General features: G+C 39.9%; 2 protein-coding genes across 9 annotated transcripts in view; one reads left to right on the forward strand and one right to left on the reverse strand.

Annotated features, from left to right (window-relative positions):
• The window catches only part of ANKRD27 (ankyrin repeat domain 27), a 60,246-nt gene extending 52,140 nt beyond the window's left edge, over positions 1–8,106 (forward strand). For 6 of the 8 annotated variants that reach the window (XM_055819021.1, XM_055819025.1, XM_055819019.1 and 3 more), the window contains exons 24-29: positions 478–597; positions 1,205–1,384; positions 2,259–2,367; positions 3,746–3,827; positions 4,468–4,540; positions 6,342–8,106. In XM_055819021.1, coding sequence (XP_055674996.1) covers positions 478–597; positions 1,205–1,384; positions 2,259–2,367; positions 3,746–3,827; positions 4,468–4,540; positions 6,342–6,617 — 840 coding nt within the window. In that variant the 3' untranslated portion in view covers positions 6,618–8,106. The remainder of the gene's footprint in view (positions 1–477; positions 598–1,204; positions 1,385–2,258; positions 2,368–3,745; positions 3,828–4,467; positions 4,541–6,341) is intronic. The other 2 variants (XM_055819020.1, XR_008749836.1) reach the window with 2 other exon arrangements.
• Positions 8,107–10,105: 1,999 nt separating this feature from the next.
• PDCD5 (programmed cell death 5) lies at positions 10,106–14,883 on the reverse strand. Its single transcript, XM_055819028.1, has 6 exons — positions 14,747–14,883; positions 13,547–13,587; positions 12,345–12,406; positions 11,812–11,903; positions 11,499–11,570; positions 10,106–11,099 (listed from the first exon to the last, which is right to left on the reverse strand). The coding sequence occupies exons 1-6, from the start codon at positions 14,810–14,812 to the stop codon at positions 11,052–11,054; spliced, it is 381 nt and encodes a 126-aa protein (XP_055675003.1). The 5' UTR covers positions 14,813–14,883; the 3' UTR covers positions 10,106–11,051.
• Between the last annotated feature and the right edge of the window lie 1,747 nt (positions 14,884–16,630).

A 16,630-nucleotide genomic window follows, 5' to 3' on the forward strand; every position in this document is an offset into this window, starting at 1 on the left:
AGAATTGTGAAGATGATGGGGGAAGAAAGCACTAGGGAAGCAGGAAGAAAAGAATACAACTCATAGGTTAATGAAGGTTAATTCATGGGGTATTTACAACAACAAAATCCTTGTAAGTGCTCTGATGAGTTTGGAAAGGGTGGAAGGATGCAGTTGCAGTGGTGGTTTGGTTTTGATGTTTTATTAAGTTATTGATTATGTATGTTTTTTACATATCCCTTTCAGTTGCTTAAGGTTTCTGGGTTTTTAAAAGTATGTAGTAAAATACGAAAATCAGTATGATAAAAAGAGATGCTTGTGGTTATCTGTTTGGCAAAGATAAGACCTGTTCTCTCCATCCTTTTTTCTGCTATCCCTTTTTCATTGTAGATTTCAAAAGAAGTTTAAAAACAAAAAGGAAAAAGATGTGGGTTTTTTTACTGCATTATTATGATTAGCTGGTATCTTAAATTAAAAAGTTGTTACATCTTTCAATAGGTGGTAAAGTGTCTGATGGATTACAATGCTAAACAAAACAAAAAGGATATCTATGGAAATACTCCTTTAATTTATGCATGCTTGAATGGTCAGTATGAGACTACTGCCTTGTTGTTAGAGGTAAGATCACTGAAAACAATGTTTGGAATAGTATTTCTTATGTGATATCTGTGCTTATCCAGTACTAGGGATCAGTATTTTTAGTTATGCATCTGTCTGTCAAAACTACTCGGGGCGGGGGGGGGGTGTGGGGGAGGAGGGGGGAATAAGAATATTTGTTATCTCACTCCTTTCAGTCCCTTTCTTTCATGGTTTTTAATTAGATAAATACTACATTTCTATTTTATTTAGATAAATAATACTTTTCAATTCTACAGCTGGCTGTTTTTATGGAACTTTTTGTGGCAGGTGTTAGGTTTTCTAGCTTATGATTCTATCACATAGAATTTCTGTGATTTTTTTAATCGCTTTTAAACTTGGAATATGTAGTAGACACATGCAAAAATGAAATTAGCTGATCCATGAAGTTGTGGCTATGACAGAGGAGGAAATAATACCATCAGGTGACTTATTGTTGAACTGGTGATCGCTAGCTCATGCTTTCTACGTTCGTATACAGCTACAAGGCTTCTGTTGCTTTGTTCTCATTCATACATTGAAAAGGAGAGTAAAACAGAGTGGTAACGTGCTATCTCCATTTCATGCTACTCTGCCTTTGTAACTTCAGTTTAATCTTGCTCTCCAGCATGGAGCTTCTGTTAACCTTTCTAATGCCAAAGGAAATACAGCGCTGCACGAGGCTGTGATAGGAAGGAACGAAGCCCTGGTAGACTTGCTGCTTCAGAACGGTGCGATGACACACATAAGGAACGATAGGAACTGTACCCCTGCAGACTGTGCTGAGCCGGTGAGTGCAGAAATCTCATTTCTGACATAAGGTTTTCCTAAAGTTCCAGATGAGTAATGTAGGAAAGAAAACAAATATAACTGTTTTCACAAAATTTGCCAATAATGAGTGATATAAAGATTAAGATGCCTGCTTACTGTAAAACATACAACTGTGGTATATGAAACATGTTCTGTTTCTAAAATAAGTTAATCCTAGACGAAAAGGATGAGCCAAGAAAGAGTGAAAGCACATACATGAATGACAATGACGTTAAAATCTATGCTAGTAATGGCAGAGAGAGCAGAAGAAATGTTGAATGTAGGAAAATGAACACCTTTCACTAATCAGTTACACTGCTAGCGGTCTTCCTTGTTTCACCCACCATCTTTTGCCCTTCATGTCTTTTGATACCTTTTATCTTGTCATGGGTAACTCTGACCTTCCCATTTATTAATAGCACAATAACGTAATATGTAATATTAAATTGTAAAGAACTGTTTCACTCTTTAAATGATTTGATGCATGGTCTCTATCTTTATGTGCTTAAATAGCTTATGAGATATAGCATAATGACCACAAAATTCTGTACTGAATCTATTTTAGTATATGTATTACCATTTAAACTGAAATTAGCTTAACCGTAAATAATACAGTTTAAAACAGTAGGTCAAGACTAAAAAATCAGCATTCCAAACTTGTGGAACACTGATTCTGTCCCTACTCAAAAATTACACAATTTAAAGTTTGTATTTATAATGATGTATTTTTGTGTGTGTTACATTCATTTTGGCAGCAATTACTTAACACACTTTGCATAGACTAGAATCCTAAATTGTACTGATGTTTTTCTTTTTCTTTAATAATGGTGAAAATGGCAACTTTTAAATTTAAGAATTCAAATATCATTAAGTTGCTGGAAACAGCACCAAGCTATGTACCTACATCAGCAGAGAGAGAAAAGGAGTGTGACCAGCATGCTACTATCAAGATAAGAAAAAAAGGTACATGTCATATTTCCACTGGTATGAATAAAAAGGGATTTAGGCACTCATGTGCAACTGCATCAAATATTTTATATAATTGATTTATATATAATTAAAATCAGTCAAGTATTTTGCATATCTATTACAGGTAACACCTAAAATACTATAACTAAGTGCAGTAGACTTTGTATTATACTCATGACATTGCTGCAAACGCAGTTTTCACTTTTTTGGTGTATGGGGGGAAATTTTACATACAAAAGCATTTAAAAAACCATGCCACATTGGAGATGATGTAATTAACCATGTCATAGTTGTCCATTTCAGTGCAAAGTAAAACATCAATTTCAGTTGCCTGTAGTTGTCATTTACATTGCCCTAAAACTGTTTAGGGAGTGGCTCTTCCATTAGGTACTGTCCCTCTTATTATGGGACAGAAATAAGAGCTACAAAGGCCACTGTCTTAACTGTTAAGTACGGTTTGCAAAAGAATGACTTTGAGTAGATGGCAGCATATAGTACAGTCTGAGCAGGTGTGTTGGGACACGGTACAGTTTGACAATACAGCTGAGCTGACGTAATGGCTTATTGCCACCTAAAAGAGATGGTGTCTGTTGCTCACCATCCATCCTCCCCTCTTCCCTCTCACCCTCAGCTTCTGGTCTTGCTTATCCACTACTTTCCTTACACTGGCTCAGAAGTTTTTCAGATGAATTTTCAAGCTGATAGCAGTGTGCTAACCTTGGACAAGGGGTTTAACAAGGTTTATGCTGTGCAACAGCTCAGCATAGCAAAGGACCTGCTGCCATCAGAACTGTGGAAAGAAGGCAGTGAGGCTGCACGAGCAGGAATTAGGGAATAGGAGCAGGAGTGCCCATTTCAGCAGTCGTGAGTTTTAGTTAGACTTTTTGAAATAACTCTTGCCGGCTTCCCTAGGGAAAATTGGGAATGTTTCATTAATGCAAAACCGAAATGAATCACAGTATGCTGATGCCCAAGATTGATACAGTCCTTTCAAATATTATGAGAATAGTCCTAGAAGAACAAAAGAAGATACAAGCAAATAATACTAATGAAGAGGTGGTATAGCGTCTTTGTGTTAATCAAAAGTTTTTAAAAACTGGAATTTAGGGCCTGAAAGGCCAGGATTACGTGGTCTCTTCAGAAGCTTGCCCAGTCATGCTAATCAGATGAAGAATGCTTACTCCTGTGACTTAAAAGGCTCTACAGTTTCCAAAGATAAATTGCAACTCTGATTCAAGTTATTAATATTAAAATTTTCCTGTAAAATTTTAAATCTAATGTCAGTAGATAACACTTTAGAACTGTGCATTTTTTTTAATTCTTCAGTGTGGCTCAGTTGTAATTTTAGTTGCCTGTTCTTTTAAACCCCTAGTGAATTCTAAGCCCTGTGAGAAAGCCGATGATCCCATAAGCAGACAACTCCAACTGGTCCAATCAATTAACAGATTTAACAAGTAAGCACAGAAGCTTCCTCAGAAGCATGTTCATTGTTTCCCATAAGCAAACAAGGAACGCAACTGTTAATAAAGCCCAGAAGTGGGCCAAGCATTGTTACACATCACATATGACTAATTTAACGGTAGATGTTAATCCTCTGAGGCATGCACGTTCATATCGCTGGACAGATGTTCTAGGCATGACATGCTGGGTGGTGGGAACAGCGGGGATGTGCTGTGCAGCAGGAGGGAGCAGCCGGCCAGCGGAGGACTACCTGCAAATAGATTTAAAATTGTTTTTGCACTAATACTTGGTGTACCAGAAATGAAGAATTTTGGAGCCAGGCTGCTTCAAATTAAAATTGTTTTTGCACTAATACTTGGTGTACCAGAAATGAAGAATTTTGGAGCTAGGCTGCTTCAAAAATGTTATTTTAGTGCTTCACTCAGTAGTTGGGTTTTGCCTATGATCTTCTTAGACGTTCATGTATATTCTGTGATAAAACACAGGGAATGCTAGTAGGCTGTCATTTTGAGGTGGCGGTGTCAGGAGTGCGCTGCCTTTCGGTGTGGAGATAGTGCCGCCTTGAGGATTTTCTGTAATCAAGGCTTTTGTGGAAGGAGGAGTTAAATTTAATGCCTTTAAAATATTTTTTAGAGCAAAACATTTAAGGAGAACAATAACAAGAGATAAGAGCGTCCCTAATTTTGACTATCAGTTATTGCATCAGGTAAGTAGAAATAGTTGCTGGAATTATTTGTATAATATAGCAAATCTGTTTGTTTTGTCTGCTGTTAATATAGATACATATAACAGGAAAGTTTCTTTTATTGGTGGTGGTTGATGAATCCCGAAAGTTCTGACCTATTTGCTAGATTGCTAACGTTTCATCATTGTTCAAAATTCAATTGTGCTTCTGTAACACTGTTAAACATCTTATTCTTAAACTTTTTAAGTCTCTTATTGCAGGCTTCATCTCTGTCTTGTTTTCTGTGTCATGTCTAGCAAAATCTAGCTATGCCAAGGCTTGAAAAACTCTACAGCTTATAAGAGCCGTGGCCGAGCAGAGATGCTCTTTACAAGAGCTCTTTACAATCTTTCAGTGTATTAAAGTTAGGGTTTGCAAGGCAAGTCTGCTTGTCGGAGGAGATTGTTTGCGAACGTAATGGCAAACTGCATGTCGTATTGTCAGCTGTAACACAAATATATGCAATCAATTAATCTGTGGTTGGGGGGTGCCACAGCACCCTACGCTGATCTGACTGTTGGGTGCTGCCCTTCACCCACAGCATGTGCTCCCTCCTTTACGCACCTTTACACATGGTCTGACTCTTACTGGACTTTCTGCTGTGCCATTTCAGCATACTAAATCAAGAGAAAAACTAACCTATTCAAAAGAAAGTGGTTTTCTACCAGGTTAGTTCAGCAGCTGCCCATTATTAGACTTACATAGCCTTGGAAATGCAGACTCTGCCTCTTACCTCCATCTAGTAAATGTGGAGTACTCTTCTATTTCATAGAGCCCTTATAAGATTTAACATTTGCAAAGAGCTTTGAGAATGCCAAATTAATGTTACAGAACTGTAATGCTTTATTAATTCTTATAGTATTAATGTTAATAAGGCACTATTTAATTAAACGTGGGATTTAGATTTTGTAATTATGGATTGCTGAAGGCAGTATGTCATGTAAGTACAGCAGGTGTCAAAAACCCAAGATGTGACCATGATATATAGCACTTTAACCACGTGTGACTCTCGTGGCTTTGTGAACGTACAGGTCATACAGCTCTGAATTGTTAGCAAGTTTAAACATGCTTAATCTCAGTCTGAAACTTTTTCAAGATGGTTGCCACTATTTCAGTAAAAGGGTGTCATAATTAATTTCTGCCTTTAGTTCTTGCCTTAGAAAACCTATCGCTAGCATGCTTGGGTTCTCTTTTTTTTTTCTTAGTTACTTTAACATTTGCAGAGTGGCCAGTAATCAAGGAAAGCCACCCCCTCTTAAAAGGAAGAATCAGGAGCAGGTGTGGAAATGGAAGATAAGAACAATTGGAATGACCAAAAAGAGTCTTTAAGGGGGGTGGGTAGGGTGGGTGTCTCTTCCCCGACAGGTAAGATCTGGAAGGAGGGAGGTTTTGCCTTCAGCAGTGCCTGTCTGTATTACTACTTACATGTTTCTTAACAGTAAAAGAAATTTCAAGTTTCTTGAGACCTGCATTAGAAAAGGTGTTCAGAGAAGATATTAGGATAGTGCAGTGAAAATAAGTTTTGGAATGCCTTCATTATCTTTTCAGTTCTGGTACTGATGTATGGGGCAGGTTGGCCTCTTTTTTGTTTTCTCATATATAGACCTAATAATAATTACTGTCCTACAAAGAATGCTGCTTTTAATCCTTGGCTGTATTCTTGGTATAAAGAATAACATGAAATTAATGTGATAATTATATTCAGGAAGCACTATATTACTTTTACGTCTCTGTAATGAAGAAAGTAGACTGTACTTTTAACATCATTTTTCTGTCCTCACAGTTGGCTATTAAAAGCTTTGATAAAACGAAGTTAAAATCTGTTGAAACGCTGGACCAGAGCAAAGCTAAGATTATTGACACAGGATGCAGTGGCGAGTTTGTTAAACATGATGATGACACGATAGAAGTTCCTCACAGGAGTAAATTAATGCACCGAAGACATACTGTTAATGTGCAGCTTCCAGAGGAGGATGTTGACGATAGTTTATCCAGCCCTAGAAATCCAAGTATTTCACAATCAAGAGACTGCTGTGATGACTTGCTTTCGAAACACTGACAAGGAAGTGTGAATTTGATGTCAAAAGCTGAGGAACTACGTGGTGTTAATTTCAATAACCCTTTTCTGCACATCAAAGAATTCAGCGATGCTTGCAAGCCTGCCTTCAGAACAGGATACAGGGGCGACTCTTCAGCAGAAACAGAATGTTCCTAGCACTTTCAAAGACTGAATCCTCTGTGTATGTTGGAGGTAACTAACTACACAGCCAGATCATTACTGATCTCAATGAACAGGGATGTACTAAGACGTAGGCAGCAGAATTAATTTCCTATGCTACTTAGCACTTATCTAAAAGAATTCTATGTAACAGTAAACCAAATTAAACCCTGTATTGTATTTTTCAGCCACCCACTTTGTTTTTAAAAGTATTTGAATAATTTTCAGTTTTTATCACTACATTGGATAAGTATATATAAATATATATATTTATATATATAAAGATATATTGAATAACAAGCTATTTATTGCCAGAGGTAATTGAAATGTCTCTATTTTTATTGTAATGTTACAAAGCATTATAGTATATATTTCTGTATATTTCAGTAAATGGGAGAACAATAGTCCAGAACATCTGCGACGCTGCATTAGAAATTTATACATGCTATTAATGTGAAAGAGTATAATCCTCGCCAATTTCTTTGCAATGCTCCCTCCCCTGTACCGGATCTGCAAGATCAAATTCTTGCAAGGAGCCAGGATACTGGGGAAAAAGTAGAGAGCCCTTGACAACGCAGAACTTTGGACTTGCTGTTCACAGCCTAATTAAAAAAAAAAATAATTAAATGCAGAAGCAAGGATGTGTAAGGACACACAATACTGTTTTAAGTTGGTGGGGTTTGTTTTTTTCCCCATCCCCTAAAACAGGTCATGCAAAAATGCACAAATATTCATGATTCTGAACCTGGGCAATACATGCAGACAAAACTGCTTCGGAGACTGCTCTTTAAAAAGGTGAAATTCCAATTACTCTGAAAGGTACTTCTTACGTCAGTAAGCATCTGTTGAAATAGGCCAAACAATACCCCCTTCCTAGAGGTAGTCATCAAAGAACTGAAAGCTCGCAAGTAACTATGAGATGGCTGCTTAGATTTGAACTTCGTTTTCTACGGTTTCAGTTACGGTAGGAGAACATGTAAATAGCACAAGCCAGGTTACTAAGCGCAGATTTTTTTTTATTCTTGGTTCATCACATCCAGCTTGCATTTTATTTCATAAATATTTTTATGAATAATTCTATTTCTTTTAACTGTGGTATTAGTAAACTGCCTGGCAAAGTACAAAGCTGGAAGACGTGCTGGTGACTTTTTCAAGGAACTTTTTAATCCAAGAGGTAAAACATGCAGTTAGTGCACACATGGACATTTGCAGATGAGGGTCATGTGTTTATTTTTCTAATAATTTATGAGTTTATCTGATTTTCTAATGTGCCTTGGATTTGTGCCAAATGATGGAAAGAAAAACCTAGTAAAATAACTCTTGAAAATGCTGGTTTGAGTGCTTTTTTCAAAGCATCGAGTCTTTCATTTGTATTTCCTTGCTTTTGTTTTTGTAAGCATATGAAGACTTCACATTGTGTCTATGTGTAAATTAAGGGATCTGTTGGAATTTGCTCTCAAGTTCAGTACGGCCTTCTGCCCTCCTACATTCATGGATTACTATTATTAGGTTGTGTAGTTTTGGATTTAAGGCATAGAGGTGTACAATATGGAACTGTTAGTGAAAATGAATGTTTTCACCTAACTTCCTTCTCTTTTTAATTCTCATTTAAAAAAAAAGTCACTCATCTTTACCTGTAGCAAAAATAGCCTAAAGTTTAAAATGCAAGTAAACTTCCGTAACTCTCGATTTCCAAACCACATAGTGAAAATTTTGCTTTTTTTAACTGTACTGTGCATTTTAACTAAATGATTCTTGTCTTATGACTTCTTTTGTCTTAAGAACATTAAGAACACAGACAATATGGATGAGAAAAAGGGTATTAGGTTTTTAATATTGGTGAGACTATGCTACAGAGTATACATACAGAATGTACCGCTGTAACTGCAGAACATGAGTTAGCACAATGACACCGAGTTCACCATTAAGTCTATTCTTAATCCTTAATAATAAGCATAGTGTGGTTGAATAGCTCTGGAAACAAGTTTTAATATAGCTTAAGTATCGGAGGATGTGACCTCTGAGTTTAGATACTTGCCGTTTCCTGTTAAGAACAAATGGGCTACAGAAAACAACTTATTCAACACCGTTGTATTTTAAGCATAAAGTATTTTATTGTATTCTATACAAGTGATGACACAGTTGCAACACCTCCTGACTTTCTGCCTTGATATGAATGGTTATATAATTACTGGTTAATTTTACTCTTAACAATTGGCCAAGTGTTAAAGTAGTACTTGCCTTTGAAAAACTACACCCCTCCACCCCACTGAAATGTAAAATTTGCAAGAAAAACAAGTAGTAGCTTACTAAGGCAACATAAACCAGATTTGGTACTTACTACCTACTGTATTTTTTTAACAAAATCTGGATTTTAAGACATCTAACAGGATATATTTTTCTTTAGACTTTTGTAGAAAATGTGCAAATTTATTAGAATTAACCTGAGTTTTCTATTGTATTCCAGTATCAGAATAGTTACCCTTGTGAACCTGAGGCTACTTAAGTGACCAAATCATGCTTCAGTTTTATTCAGTGTTCAGTCTAGGACAACACCTCTTTCCAAGCATTCTGGATGTATAGCATATGTGTGAAAAAAAACCCCACTAAACCCAAAACCAAACACTTCAATGCCAAACAGTTCTACCATAAACTATGGAAAGGTAACTAAAAAATTGTTAAGGTAAATGAAATAATTCGCAAGTTTCCTTTGATATGCTTAAACATGCTTAACCAAGCTTGTAATTAAAAAAATACCGTAATATTAAAAGATACGATGACCAAAGGCTGACTGGGATAGGATTTAGTACCCCTGGAAGCTTCCCCTAACGATCTACAGGGCAAATATGCTGAAGTCAACTCTGTAACACAATTTGTCTGCAAAGCATGTTACTGTACCATCCCGTTTAACCTCCAAAAGGCTGTAAATTAAAATAAACCCCCAAAGCATTACTTCAGATTTTGACAACTGAGATTCTGGAACAGCTGTTTTAGGAGAACAGCAAGGCAAGAAAGCTTATGTTGCTGTAAGTAGGATTTGATAAACTTAGGAATATGAATGTGACGCTTGGATGCTTAGGATATATCTGCAGCCCTAACAGGAAAACTTTTAAACCATTTATCAGCACACCTTGGCTTAAAAAGTCACGTTGTTAAAGGGTCATTAGTCTCAAGAAATTTAGCATATACCCACAACATTACTAAAGTTAAGGAATCCTAATCACAAATACACACAAGCAAAATGCCCAGCCTAGTCCAAATGAAACAAAAATAACTGTTTAAATACTTTTTAACCGCATTCACACAAGATGAAAAACACCCACTACTGCTCACTTTAAACAATTTTATTCTGTTCCAAAAACCACTGCAGTTGGGATCATACATGTTCCTGTTAAATTATATCAGAAAAGGGGGTTGTCGTGGTAGAGTGTTTATCAGCATGTTACAGTATTTATCCTACTTATTTCCATAACCATATTTTTGAAGAAACGTATAGCACAAGCGTGGTTTTATTTTACGCATGCGGGAGTTGCAGAAAGTTTAGGAAAACTGTCTTTTTCAAGGTAAGAAACACTCCAGCCATTTAAAAAAAATGGAGGTAGTTTTAAGAATATACGATACCAAGTGTCTGAACAGTGCTGTGTTACACATTTAACTTGCTTTTTTTTGAGATAGCTTGATTATTTCATAGGGGAACAGTTGAATTGTGTGGTGGTTACAATTTCTTTACACGGACCGCCTGATAGGAAGTCCTCTGATCCAAACACTACTTTGTTACCTTCACTTTATTTTATAGATTTCCAGTAAGGACTTCAGAGCCAGTTTGCTCTGGATCGGTTTCCTGCAGGGGCTCAGGAAATCTCATTTCTAACAGTTCCGAGATTCAGAGCCTCGAGGTAAGTCTTTAAACTCCCAGAGTGTCTGTTGCCAGCTTTACACTTGGCTCCTCCTCAGGTTATGGTATCTCCAATAGCAGCAAGTTAAGTGTGTGCAGTTGCTGAAAGCATAGCTTACACACCGAGTAAGGGGCAACAAAATGTCCATGCTAATGAAGCAGTGGGGAGCCCCACACTGCTCAGGCCTCTTCTACTACAAAAATTTTAAGTTATAAAATCCCCTTCTCAGATTTACTTTACAAGACAAGTTCATTTGTTGGCCTTTTTATATATATATAAAAAAAAGAAGCGTAAACATTTTCAGATCTTGCATTCTGCCTGATAACAGCATGTTGCCTTTTTCCAGGCCTTTTGTTTGGCAGACGGTCTTACAGTAGTATTAATAATCATCCTCTTCATCGGAATCCAGTACTTTCCTTCTGTTGAACTAAAATGAAATACAATGACACGGGAACAGAAGGGTCACAGTAAATCCAACATACAACAAGCCTTTCAAGCTCCATGCATTTAACAATGAATACTTTACATGGGAGCAGAACATTCACGCCATCACCCCACCCTGCCACATCCCTGCCTGGCCATAATGGTACGGGATGGACACAGGGTAGTGTCTATGACAGAACACCCATATCCCAGTGTCAGTATCTGCAAGTTTGATTGTTGATAAGGACTGCTACGATTTAATCCCAGCATTTATCAGTGTAGGTAAAAGAGGTGGTAAAGACAAAGTTAAGGTCTACCCTGAACTGAAATAGTCTTAATACATGCAATTCTTCTGCTCTATTTTATAACCAATGAAAATTACATTCAGCAGATAAAAGTTTACCTTTACTGTTGTTTTCTTTTCCGTTTGCTGACTCACTTTTTCAAGTATTTCTATCAAACCTTGTTCCGATACCTAGGCAAGCAAAAGAAAAGCCATATAAACACATTCTGAGAGATGCTTAGCATTGAACAACTGAATCACACTCTCCCTTCTTGTAAAAGGTGTTACATTATAGTATTTAGAAGCTCTCAATTGCTTTTTTCAGTTATTTAATTTACAGGTATTGAAAACATCCCCCCCTTCTTTTTTTTTTTGAGCGGATTAAGTTTGAAAATTAATATCTGCAAGAAACAATTAGAAAAACTTAACTCACCTTTCCAGCTAGCTGTCCAAATCTTGCCATCTGTATAAGATAATTCTCTACTGCTTTTGCTTTGTCTGGTTTCACAAGTGCTAAATTGCTTACTGCAAGAAAACCAGGCTTTGTTAGTTTTAACACATACTCAGACACCATCACTAGTAACTACAAAGTGACAAACATACTTATGAAGCTCTTCTTCATGCCAACGTCACGCAAAAATGAGAATGCCTTTTTCAATTTAATGTAAAACAGAGTTACAAGATAGTTATGTTTCTTATTTTAAAATGTTTGTTCCTAATTTTGACTCTCACTACAATTGCTACTATTAATTAAAAAAAATAATTATTAACATCATTCAGATGTCAGTTACCCCCTCCCCTCCAATCACTGATACTGTCAACTGAAAAGCTGTTCCAGTTTTATCTTCCAATCAGCAATGTATTTTTCTAGTCTGGCCTCTGAACAAGCACATATATGCTGATTTGAGCAGCACTGGAACATACTAGATGAGAATTTTTTTATTAGAAATTTAATTGGATACTTACATCTTGCACGAGCTGCTTGATCAAGAACTTGAGCTAAAATAGTATTTCTTATCTCTGCTTCCCTGTAATGAAAAATCAACCACACATTAGAAGTGGGATTTCAAATACCTAAAATAATATGCACAAAACAGTAAACTCTACAGAAGACTTAATTACTTACATTTACATGATTTCTTTTATAGCATTTTGTCATGAGTAGCTTTATGTATGTTGACAAAATTACATAGCTGACAACACCTTCCAAGAAATCAAGATGGAATTTACTACTTACGCTTTCTTCCTGTTTATTATTACATCTTCAAGACAAAAGGCATGCTACCCACTGTGAAGATTCTGTATTCAGTTCCATGTGGAATTCAACCAAAGGCAGTGTTTGGTAGAGCAGGCATAAGGAATAGGCCATGTGATTGCAAGACAGAACTAAACATCGTTATGGAGTAAGTCTTTATATACTTAAAGTATCTAAGTATTTGCAAAACTGGAATTGTAGTTTATGCATTTCAGTGAATACAAACTTTGACTGTGTGCAAAGTCTACCTCTTTGAACACTTATTTTCAGTTTTCCACTTGGAACAGATGCTAAACATAACACTAGGCTCTGACACAAATCCTTTTGTTTCATATTTCTACCCACAACAGATGTCCCAGAAAAATCAACTAGTAAAGCATGTTCCCATTGTGCTAAGAGAGCCAAATCCAAACTCATCACTTGGACAAAACTCCAGTTTGGAAAGAGTTCTGCCAGCCTTCGAGATCTTATATGACCAGCCCTGACCAACCCTGAAAGCCAAGGGTTTTCCATGTTCCAGAAGCAGATAACAGTGGGAGTGAGGATGCTTCCCCAAAACATCCTATTATATCACTAAGGGTCATGAGGTTATTGCACTCAGCTGAGTCCCAAAGTGAAAACAAGCTGCTACTGCTGTTTTCCCCCATGCCCTCCCACCCCAGTCAGGGTTCAGCCTGACAGCTCCGTTCTAGACATCCCAACATAGTCGTGGCTTGGGAGCCACACTTGGATCAATCAGATTTTAGCTATCCTTTCATTAAATCTTTAATATTTCAGCTTCTTTGATGGTGATTCTTCCAACAATAAAAATAATTCAGGTCAGTATTCCAAAAACATTACATTCTCAAAAAAGAAAAATAGTAAAAGGTTCAAAATGACTAGATGTTAGACTGGAAGTCAATAGTTCTCATACCTCTGTTTTGCTTCCTGTTGCGATGGATCACCAGAAGGATCCTGAAGAATGAGATCAGAATAAATATGATCATCCAAAAACATTCCACACAGGACAGTAAGTTTAAGTATTCCAGCAGAGTCAGTGTAAGCTAAACCTGCCTGCTAAACCCTGCCTGACCACAGATGAGATCCTAAAAATAAATCTGCTGCTCTAGCAAATAAATACACCATACTATGCCCTCCTCACAAAGGTAACACAACCTAGCGTGATGGCTAGTGCTACTGGATCATTCCACAGATTGTTGTAGGTTTGGACATAAGAGGCCTTCCCATTAAGTCTAAGATAATAAACTTTCCCAAATTTCTGAAACACAGACAAAAAACATTTTAAACCCATTGAAGTAAGCTAAGGACAAAGGAAATTCTATGTAATGCTTTGTATTTATCAATACAAAAGAAGAAAACACATTCCTAGCATGGTATTTTGGGGCTAGTACAGGCAGCTGAGATGACTAGAAGCAAATAATAAAAAAAGAGGAAAAAAATGAAGTTTAGGTTGAATCTGCACCTCAAATTGTATAGGCAACATTTCAAGGCATGAAAGCTGAATGGGAAACCATACAGAGAGAGGAAACTGGGCTGATCATAGGTACGAAAGATCCCTTCACAGGAACAACGGAATAGACTGATACACCTCTGCTCTGGAAAGAGAGACAACTGAAAACCCTGGTGAAGGTATTCCACAAAACTGAGTGGTGAGGAAAAAGGTCGGGGCAGGCCTGAACACCTATGCGCCGAGCCGCGGGCAGCAGCCGGGGTACGCAGGGCTGGCAGCAGGGGCAGGTCCGAAGCGCCCCGAAGGCGATGGCGGCTCCGGCCGCTCCCGTGGCTGGAGCGGGACGGAGGGGCCCGGCCGGTCCTTGCCCCTCGCCGGGCGCCAGGCACCGGGGCTGCCCTCGGCGGCTCCCGGCACAGCAGCGGGCATGTCGGGCCGATCCCTGCTCCCCGGCCCCGCTCCCCGGCCCCCTCACGGCGCGGCCCCCCCAAGGCGCGCCCGCACCCCCGCTGCTCCCCCGCGTCCCTGCGAGGCGGCCGCCGCACAGGCCCGGGAGCGGCGCGGGCGGCGGGACAGGCCCTGCCGCAGCCGGAGGGATCCCGCCCGGTCCCGGCCCGGCGTCAGCAGGCAGCGGCACGGCCGGGGGCGGGCAGCCCGCCTTACCCCGTGCTTGGCCTGCAGCTCGGCCAGCCGCTGCTGCCGCAGCGCCTCCAGCTCCTCGTCCGCCATGGCTGAGGGGCGGCCGCGCAGCCGCAGCGCCGGCACCTTACCGCGCCCGCGCGCCGCGCCAGGCCCTACCAATCCACCGTCGAACGCGCTGCCGGGCGCGGGGCGGGGCTGCCCTGGGGCCCGGCCCCGCCCTCTCGAGGCGCCACCGCCTTCCCGGCCTGGGGACTGGGGCCTGGGGCGGGCCGGCTGAGGGAACATGGCGGCGGTTACCGGCCCTACCCTGCGGCTGGGGGTTGCGCCCTGGCCCCCGGCTCTCCTCAGCTCCGCTCCACGCAGCAGTTGGCGGTGCTGCCCCAGCTGCTGGTGCGTGGGCTTACCTTGTCTGCGCAATGTCCCGGCCTGCCAGGCTGGCGAGCCTGCGCGCCGCTCCCTTCCCCAGCACAGTATAGCTGGCAGTGGTGATGCTGTGAGGAGAAAGGGCGGGAAATCGCAGCCCCTTCTGGAAAGCTGCCGGTACCAGGAGTCTGAACCGGGCTGGGTCGGGGCAGTTCGTGCTCTGGTTCTGTTTCTGTCACAACTCAGTGCAGGATGGGTACGCTATGCCAGGCGAGCTGCTGCTAGGCTGATAGAAACAGCTTTGGTTTGGTAGGTATCTGTATCATTGTAGGCTACTACTGTTATCATCACCACTGACCCTGGACTGACAGCGCTTCAGCTGTGTGTCTCCTGTAGGTCCTCTGATTTCCTCAAAAAAAAGCGTGTGTGCAGGGGCACGATCTGGTTAAGCTTCCCGCCTGTGCAACATGGACTGGTATTTCCCTGAGCGCTGCTCCTCTGGACTCCCCAAGAAACAGTGTACTGTGCTGTGACAGCTGCTTCCAAGTGCAATCCACAGCTGGCCATCGGGACTGAAAAAAATGTGAAATGATACGGCTCCATGCCCCTCAGCCAGGGCCCGGGTCTCTTCACAGCATGGGAAGCTCACGGGGGGGTGGGGGGGGGGTGGGGTACTGGCCTTGATCAGACCAGGTACAAAGTGGCTATTGTCAACACACTTGTTTCATAGCCTCAGTCACATTAAATGAGTGGCTTTGACATCTCACATGTCAGCTTTTACTGTTGGTCAGTCACACGTTCTTTAAGTCTGTATGTTTCTCACCCATACTTTAACCAAAGAAACAACCTGAACCCCAAAAGTTGTTCTACCAGGATAAATAAGCCACAACTTCCTAAAAACAGAGGTTTCTATAAAGTTGTATTACCGAGTATTTCTGGCCTAGTTTTAAAAAGTAACAAAATGTATCTTAGTGCTTGTTTAATTAAGAACTCGTGCAGTGAATGCAGACAGTTAGTGGAGTGGAATTAATTTCCTTTGGAACTCTCCATGCTGCATGCTCCAAATGGCAGCCTCTCGGTCCTGCCTGAAAACCTTGCATCTATCCAGGTAGCCTGAGAAGCATGTTTATACCATGATAAATGTAAAGTCGGGGTCTATTTCAGGAGGGCGTTTTCTGTGGATTTCAAGGACGGTTTTGGCGCTTATTTCCACGTTAGCAGCAGAGGGAGCCCTGGTTCTACAAAAGACCTTTGTTGCTCATCCTGCCATAAACCAGAAAACAAAAAAATTTGGTTTTTTGCTGTGCAGTATGTTCTCACAGATGAAGCTTTAATCTATAGCATACATCTCTGCTGCTGTAAATTCATGCTCCATTATACCGCCATATGCTTTGCTTCAGTCAGAGAAAGCTGCAATAATCCTAATACTTCATCCAGCTTTATAGATATTTGTGTTGCGTGTTTGATTGCATATTGCTTGCTCACACACTTAAAGGTTATGTCTTAATAAGTTGTTTTAAATGAGTATATTAGCAGCGAGCT

This window comes from Falco peregrinus, chromosome 14 (genome assembly GCF_023634155.1).
Source record: "Falco peregrinus isolate bFalPer1 chromosome 14, bFalPer1.pri, whole genome shotgun sequence".
Classification (NCBI taxonomy): domain Eukaryota; kingdom Metazoa; phylum Chordata; class Aves; order Falconiformes; family Falconidae; genus Falco; species Falco peregrinus.

Bases quoted from the DNA above. Each gene is read 5' to 3' on its own strand.
- PDCD5 (XM_055819028.1), bottom strand. From the start codon at position 14,812: ATGGCGGACGAGGAGCTGGAGGCGCTGCGGCAGCAGCGGCTGGCCGAG. The intron at 12,407-13,546 runs GTATGAGAACTA...TTTTCATTACAG, and splicing joins CAACAGGAAGCAAAACAGAG to GGAAGCAGAGATAAGAAATA. The intron at 11,904-12,344 runs GTAAGTATCCAA...GTTTTCTTGCAG, and splicing joins TCAAGCAGCTCGTGCAAGAT to TAAGCAATTTAGCACTTGTG.